Source organism: Taudactylus pleione, unplaced genomic scaffold (assembly GCF_031769625.1).
Source record: "Taudactylus pleione unplaced genomic scaffold, aTauple2 ptg000587l, whole genome shotgun sequence".
NCBI lineage: Eukaryota > Metazoa > Chordata > Amphibia > Anura > Myobatrachidae > Taudactylus > Taudactylus pleione.
Genome location: NW_028284989.1, coordinates 2837395 through 2845989, shown reverse-complemented (window position 1 = coordinate 2845989; position 8595 = coordinate 2837395). Strand labels below are relative to the sequence as shown.

General features: G+C 41.5%; 1 protein-coding gene across 1 annotated transcript; it reads right to left on the bottom strand.

Moving 5' to 3' along the window:
• Positions 1 to 2975: 2975 nt before the first annotated feature.
• On the bottom strand, positions 2976 to 3902 carry LOC148481270 (olfactory receptor 5P68-like). The gene has a single exon (XM_088453725.1). The coding sequence runs from the start codon at positions 3900 to 3902 to the stop codon at positions 2976 to 2978; it is 927 nt and encodes a 308-aa protein (XP_088309851.1).
• Positions 3903 to 8595: the final 4693 nt, after the last annotated feature.

Genomic DNA, 8595 nt, shown 5'->3' with positions numbered 1-8595 from the left:
GGAGGGGCATCTAATCCGAATCAGTGTTTTATCATCTCTTGTAGTCTGTACACATAAGGGCTGATTCTGAATTGTGAGCAAGTCAAAAAAGATAGTAACTTTATGCCTGGGCAAAACCACGTTGTACTGTGTGTGAGGGAGGGGGGGGGGCAGATGTAAAATGTGCAGAGAGATTTAGATGTGAGAGAGACATGTCCAAACTTAAATCTAAATTGTGGTGTAAAAATAAAGCTACCCATCATTTGTGGGCTACATGCATAAATGCAACCACTTTTTATCCTGCATGCACACAAAGTTAAAAAAAAATATTTGCACCCCATTCAGTGGAATTTGGTTTGTTCCAGATGGTAGAATGTCAACATTTCATCCTAGGGGCCTCTTCTCCTGGCAGCTGCAGCAGCATATTCTGGGTCCCTCTGGTCATGTGACTGTTACTTCTAGGCCCGATTTCCGATCCTCCAGTGTTCCAGTCAGTATTTCTCTACTATACCTAAACCTAATCCCTATCAATAACCCTCCCTCTAGAGCCCAATGCTAACCATCTCCCCTACAGCCTTTCCTTATCCTCCCCAAAGCCTAACCACAACCCTCCCATTAAATTTCTAAGCCTAATGTCCACATTCTGACAATGTCAACTTCATAAATGTGACATTTTGAATGTCAGCATTGTCATTGCCAACCTTTTGACTACATCACAAATATATATATATATATATATATATATATATATATATCATTTATATATACAGTACTTATGGGTGATATATAGTAAGTATACTATTTATGACTGTGTACACATATTGTGTATAGAAAAGCGGAGCTCAGGCTGTCTAGCATTGATTCTGTTTCTATTATTGAGGGTGGAAGCACACCTCATATTTAAAATATAAATATATATATATATATATATATATATATGTAGGGGCATTACTGTGTGTGACAATGTATAAGGGGCATTACTGTGTGTGGCATTATGTATAAGGGACATTACTGTGTGTAGCATTATGGAAATGGTACTGGGTTCCTTGCGCACTGGATAATCAGGGTTGCAGGGTTTGCTGCAGGTAAGATAGAGGTGCCTAACCTCTTGGTTAATATTATATAGTGAGGTTTGTTACCGCACTATACCCCTATATGTGGTGTATGTACATCAGTCTAATAAAGACTTAGATGGATATTAGTGAAAATCTATTTATTGGTTAAACACACTGTTGACCACAGATTTGTATTACATATATGTAAAAGAAGTTGTACACATAATTATGATAAGAAACTGTTAAAGTTAAATACAATATTATAAACATGTAGTATATGCACATATAGATGAGGTTGTACACAAAAAACAGATTAAATGAACACTGTTGAGCACAAAAAAAATGAATCACAATAGTGTAGGTAGATGTGCACACTGAATTAGACAGAATGCTAGTGAATGGTGATGCTATATAGATCTATTGTTCATTTAATCATGTAGGAGAAGCGGCATCACGCTTAACTGGAATGGTCCATTCCATACAATCATGGGTACTTTAAGCGTGATGCTGATGAGTTGAAGGATTGTAGTCCTGACCACTGGTGGAGGGGGGTGGGGGGCCGGGGAGGGGGGTTTGCTGGATGACAACACTTGTTACCTGTAAATGCAAGTCTACAGGTAACAAGTGTTGTCATCCAGCAAACCCCCCTCCTCCACACCCCCCTCCACCAGTGGTCGGGACTACAATCCTTCAACTCACCAGCATTACCCTTCCAGTACCCAGGATTGTATGGAACGGACCCATCAAGTTAAGCAGCATGCCGCTTCTCCTACATGACTATATGAACAATAGATCTATATAGCATCACCATTTACAAGCATTCTGTCTAATTCAGTGTGCACATCTACCTACACTATTGTGATTCATTTTTTTTGTGCTCAACAGTGTTCATTTAATCTGTTTTTTTGTGTACAACCTCATCTATATGTGCATATACTACATGTTTATAATATTGTATTTAACGTTAACAGTTTCTTATCATAAATTTGTGTACAACTTCTTTTACATATATGTAATACAAATCTGTGTGTAGCATTATGTATAAGAGGCATTACTATGTGTGTCATTATATATAAGGGGCATTACCAGGTGTGGAATAATGGTGTAAGGGGCATTACTGTACATGACATAATGGGGGCCAAATTACTACTTTGCCCTGGGTGACGAAACTCCTAGTTTCAGCCCTGCTTAGGGGCATTGTGTACTTACTTGCAGATAGAAATATGCACAAGCGCAGATCTCTAACAATCAGATTTGTGGTCAAACTATCAGGTTTGTGTACAAGTCTGAATCAGGCCCTGTGTGGGGAGAGACATTATGACATCTCCCACTGTCCCACAGTTCTTTTGCGAGGAGCCATTGGACTTGTTCAGCTGCTTGGAACATCTTCAGGATTCCCTGGGCAGTGGCTTAAAAAACAAAGTAATAGTGGCCCCATCTACCCACCCTACTGGGGCGTGACTTTATAGCTGAATGTTCTCTGGGGGTGTAAATACACACAGCCACCTTATTATGGGGATGGGTGATGCTATCCAAATACAGTGATGTAGAACACACATATGTACATTTGTGAAATGTAAAGAGTCATTTTGATGCAAAGTTGTTTCACTACAGTATATGCACAACTTGTATCCATAATTAAATATGCATGTACAGTATCTTACAGTTGAGGTTGCTCGAATTTGGAAAGTTTGGTCAGTAATATTATAATTTTGAGTTATATGGCTTTTGAAATACATTTACAAATGTGCCCATACAGTACATATGCCAATGAAATTGTTGGAGTTATTGATGATGATGACAATGATTGTTGCTAGACTAGTTTGTACTTTTCCTGATATGTGAGTAAATGTGAAACACAATAGTGTATAAACACAATATGCATATTTACAATGAACCCTACAAGAGGCCTTGAAGAAAATGCATGTGTCCTGGATCTTATCAGTCTTTTAATTTGTGCAACATGATCTTATAAAGAGCTTCCTTGACATCCTTGTTTCTTAATGTATAAATGAAAGGGTTTAACATAGGAACAATAACCGTGTACATAAGAGCAAGGAACTTGTCATACTGACTGCCCTTTGGGTTCATGTAGACAATGATGACCGAACCATAGAAGAGGCAGGACACTGTTAGATGGGAAGAGCAAGTGGAGAATGCTTTGTATTTTCCTTCTACGCTCTTAATTTTGGTGATTGTTACAATGATGTGGGTGTAGAACCCTATGATAAGGAGGAATGAAGTAAAACCTGCAAAAAAAGTTGACACGCTGGTCGCTATTTTACTAATGATGGGATTAGAACAAGCCAGGTTCTGTACTGAGGCCAAATCACAGAGAAAATGGTTTATTTCATTAGGTCCACAGAATATTAAGTCAGCTGTGAAGATTGTGGGAAATGAAGTATTGATACAACTGATGACGAAAGGCAGAACCACTGAAAGATTAACAAACAATTGGTTCATGATTGATGAGTACCTTAAAGGATGATTAATTGCCAAATCTCTGTCAAAAGCCATAACAGCCAGCAAGTAACACTCTGTTATCCCTAGTGCATTGAAGATGTATAACTGTACAAAGCATCCAATAAAAGAGATCTTCCTGCTACTGTCAATTAAATCTGCTAGAAGTTTGGGAATTATAGTAGACACAAACAAAATGTCAACAGCTGCAAATACACAGATAAAATAATACATTGGACAATGAAGTGAGGATCCAGCCTTAACAAGGACAATGACTGCAAAGTTTCCAGCAACACTAATAATATACATCAGTAGTATAACAATGAAAGGTAAGATTTGGTATTGGTGGAAATCAGAAAATCCCACAAGTATAAATTCTTTGACCATTGTTTTGTTTAATTCTTCCATTGTTGATAACTTGGATACCTAATGAAATATTATAAAAACAATAATAAATAGTTACAAGTAGGGGTGAGAGGGTTCGGATTTCTGAAATCCGAACCCCCCCGAGCCCCCCCGATCCGAGTCCGATCCGAGTCAGGCTCGACTTTTCCCGCCTGACTCGGATTCTGAAATCGAGGCAAAACGTCATCTTCCCGCCTTCCGAGTCTCGCGGGTTTTGGATCCTATATAAGGTACCCACGTCGGCGCCATTTTCTCACTCGGCTGTGGACAGTGAAGAGGGAGGGTGGGAGTTAGGGCTGTGTAGTGTAGTGTAGTGTAGTGCTGCTGTTGTCCACTACTTCAAAGTCCATAGGGGCTGGCTGTGTTGTGCTGTGCTGCTGTTGTTAATAGGGGCTGTGTCCACTACTTCAAAGTCCATAGGGGCTGGCTGGACTGTGTTGTGCAGTCAGTTCTCCATAGGGGCTGTGTCCACTCCAAAGTCCTGTGCAGTGTCCCAGTCCTAAAGAGGTGCTGTAGTGTTGTCCAGGGGGTGCTCTGTCCATCAGGGGTGCTCCCCCCAAGTGCTAAAAAAATAATATATTTTCTGTGTTTGTGAATTGTGTGCGCAGTAGCCGCACGTGCATCAACAAAGTAGTGCCAAGCGTGCGCCTGTGTCATAAGTAAAGGGCCGGCTGGCTTGACCGTTAAAGGGTGCTGTAACCCCCAAAAGTACACTCCAGTCCAAACCAAAAAAAAATTATTTTCTGTGTTTGTGAATTGTGTGCGCAGTAGCCGCACGTGCATCAACAAAGTAGTGCCAAGCGTGCGCCTGTGTCATAAGTAAAGGGCCGGCTGGCTTGACCATTAAGGGTGCTGTAACCCCCGAAAGTACACTCCAGTCCAAACCAAAAAAAAAATTATTTTCTGTGTTTGTGAATTGTTTGCGCAGTATCCGCACGTGCATCAACAAAGTAGTGCCAAGCGTGCGCCTGTGTCATAAGTAAAGGGCCGGCTGGCTTGACCGTTAAGGGTGCTGTAACCCCCGAAAGTACACTCCAGTCCAAACCAAAAAAAAAATTATTTTCTGTGTTTGTGAATTGTGTGCGCAGTAGCCGCACGTGCATCAACAAAGTAGTGCCAAGCGTGCGCCTGTGTCATAAGTAAAGGGCCGGCTGGCTTGACCGTTAAAGGGTTCTGTAACCCCCAAAGTACACTCCAAACCAAAAAAATATATATTTTCTGTGTTTGTGACTTGTGTGCACTGTGGCTGCACGTGCATCAACAAAGGAGCAGCGCCAAGCGTGCGCCTGTGTCCCATAAGTAAAGAGCCGGCTGGCTCATTTCTTAAAGGGTGGTGTAACCCACAAAGTGCACTACTCTCCAGCAAAAATAAAAAAATATTTTCTGTGTTTGTGTGCGCTTTAGCCGCACGTATATATATCAATATAACATAAATGGAGGACCAAACTTTCTCTGATAAAAATAAAATAGGGAAAGATCAAGAACCACTTCCTACTAGTGCTGTTGCTGCTACTGGGAGTTGTTCATCATCCCAGAGAGGAAGTAGGAACATCACTACTTTTACTAAACAATTGACCCTCCAACAGTCCCTAGCGATGAGGATGAAGTACGACAGCAGTCATCCTGAAGCAAAATGTATAACTGAGGCCTTGACTGCTATGTTGGTGTTAGACGTGCGTCCGGTATCCGACATTAGTGCAGTGGGATTTAGACAATTGATGGAGGTAGTGTGTCCTCGGTTCAAAATCCCGTCTAGATTCCACCTGCATCCTCAAAGCAGCAGCGACAAGCGTGCGTCTGTCTGTTAAAGGGTGGTGACACCCTCAAAGTGTGCTACACAAACAATAAAAATATTGTTCTTTTTTTTTCTCTTTGTGAATTGTGTGGGCTGTAGCCGCACTTGCATCCTCAAAGCAGCAGCGACAAGCGTGCGTCTGTCTGTTAAAGGGTGGTGACACCCTCAAAGTGTGCTACACAAACAATAAAAATATTCTTCTTTTTCTGTCTTTGTGAATTGTGTGGGCTGTAGCTGCACTTGCATCCTCAAAGCAGCAGCGACAAGCGTGCGTCTGTCTGTTAAAGGGTGGTGACACCCTCAAAGTGTGCTACACAAACAATTAAAATATTGTTCTTTTTTTTTCTGTGTTTGTGAAATGTGTGGGCTGTAGCCGCACCTGCATCCTTAAAGCAGCAGCGACAAGCGTGCGTCTGTCTGTTAAAGGGTGGTGACACCCTCAAAGTGTGCTACACAAACAATTAAAATATTGTTCTTTTTTTTTCTGTCTTTGTGAATTGTGTGGGCTGTAGCCGCACTTGCATCCTCAAAGCAGCAGCGACAAGCGTGCGTCTGTCTGTTAAAGAGTGTTGTAACTCTCAAAGTGCTCCAAAAAATCAAAAAAATTTTTTTAATGTGTTTGTGAATTGTGTGGGCTGTAGCTGCACTTGCATCCTCAAAGCAGCAGCGACAAGCGTGCGTCTGTCTGTTAGAGGGTGGTGTAACCCTCAAAGTGTGCTCCACAAACAATAAAAATATTCTTTTTTTTTTTCTGTCTTTGTGAATTGTGTGGGCTGTAGCCGCACTTGAATCCTCAAAGCAGCAGCGACAAGCGTGCGTCTGTCTGTTAAAGGATTACATCGGTGACAGCATCCAAGTAGGCATGTCAGACAGTCCGTACCTGTACTGGCAGGAAAAAGAAGCAATTTGGAGGTCCCTGTACAAACTGGCTCTATTTTACCTGAGTTGCCCCCCCTCCAGTGTGTACTCCGAAAGAGTGTTTAGTGCAGCCGGGAACCTTGTTAGCGAAAGGCGTAGGAGGTTGCTTCCACAAAATGTGGAGAAGATGATGTTCATAAAATGAATGATCAACTCTTCCAGGGAGACCAGCCTCCAGAATGTACAGAGGGACCTGTGGTTCCAGCAGGGACGAATTAATACTCTGTGAGGATGAGGATGTACATAACACTGAAGAGGGTGAGGAATCTGTGGATGAGGAGGATGAGGACGACTTCTTGCCTCCGTAGAGCCAGTTTGTGCAGGGACAGATTAATTGCCAGCTTGTTTTGTGGGGGCCCAAACGAACCAATCATTTCAGCCACAGTTGTGTGGCAGACCCTGGCGCTGAAATGATTGGTTTGTTAAAGTGTGCATGTCCTGTTTATACAACATAAGGGTGGGTGGGAGGGCCCAAGGACAATTCCATCTTGCACCTCTTTTTTTTCTTTGCATTATGTACAGTTTGGGGCCTAGTTTTTCAAACTGCCATCCTGTCTGCCACTGCAGTTTCACGCCTAGATGGGTCACGTGTTTGTGCCGCCCACTCGTGTCGCTTAGCATAGTCATCCAGCTACCTCGGTGCAACCTTTTGGACATAAAAACACTATTGTGAGGTGTGAGGTATTCAGAATAGACTGGAAATGAGTGGAAATTAAGGTTATTGAGGTTAATAATAGCATAGGAGCAGAAAAACCCACAAATTCTGTGATTTTAGCTGTTTTTATGCTTTTTTTCAAAAAAATACAGATCCAAAACACAAAACCCAGAACCCAAAACACGGAAGGGTGGTTTTGGCAAAACCAATCCAGATCCAAAACACGAAGAAAGATCCAGATCCAAAACCAAAACACAAAACACGAAAAGTGGCCGGTGCACACCCCTAGTTACAAGATATTAAAATGTGCACATTTATGTTAATAACTGTTAAATGATGTAGTGTTTTATAACTTACTGCATAAACCAGTTGGGGGTTTTCGAGTTGACAAGCTCTGAGAATATGCAATATCTAGGTGTTTGTCAGCAAAGATGAAATTATCATTATTTTACCTGAGGAACATTCAAGCACTCGATCCCCTCAAAAAAAGCTTCCTACACTAATATATGTATTATAGGGAAGTGCGTCGACCCCCGGGTTTCGGTTTTGGATCTGTATCTCCTTCAAGGTTTTGGATCTGGATTTGGTTTTGAAAAACCACTCTCAAGTGTTTTGGTTTTCGTTTAGATCTGGATTTTTTAAATAAAAAATAGATAAAAAGTTTTAAAAACAGCTAAAATCATGTGATTTATGCAATCCAAAACCTGAAATTCGGATTTAAAATCCAAATTCCGAACGGCAAAAAAAATAAGAACCTCAACCCGGATTTTCCCAGATCTCCTCAGGAGATTAGAACCGCGACTCGGATTTACCCGGATTCATGAAATTCAGGTAGATTCGGATTTCTGGAGAACTGAACCGCATATCTATGTATTTTTATCATCATGCTTGGGCTTCTGCAATGAGCTATTCCTAGGTCTACTAGCAAAGTAATTGCACCACTTACAGCTGGTACACAATGGAGCAGCCAGGCTGTTATCAAACCAACCTTATTCCTGCCACATAACAACCATTTACTAAACCCTTCACTGTGGATTTTCACAGCGCTACAGTACATCACCAGAGTCCAAAGTATTTAATGTAGATTCTGATTCCTTATGATCCCAGTTGCACACCTTGATCCACATATTTACGACATATAGTATAGTAGTATCTGGAACAGGGGTGGGCAACAAGCAGCGCTCCAGTTGTTGTTGAACTACAAATACCAGTTTTAGCATGGCCAAATAGCAAAACTGTGCCATGGCATGCTGACGTGTAGTTGTACAACAGCTGGGAGGCCACTTAATGCCCACCCCTAATCTAGAATATCCCATACTTTATTTGGG

Bases quoted from the DNA above. Each gene is read 5' to 3' on its own strand.
- LOC148481270 (XM_088453725.1), bottom strand. From the start codon at position 3,902: ATGGAAGAATTAAACAAAACAATGGTCAAAGAATTTATACTTGTGGGA.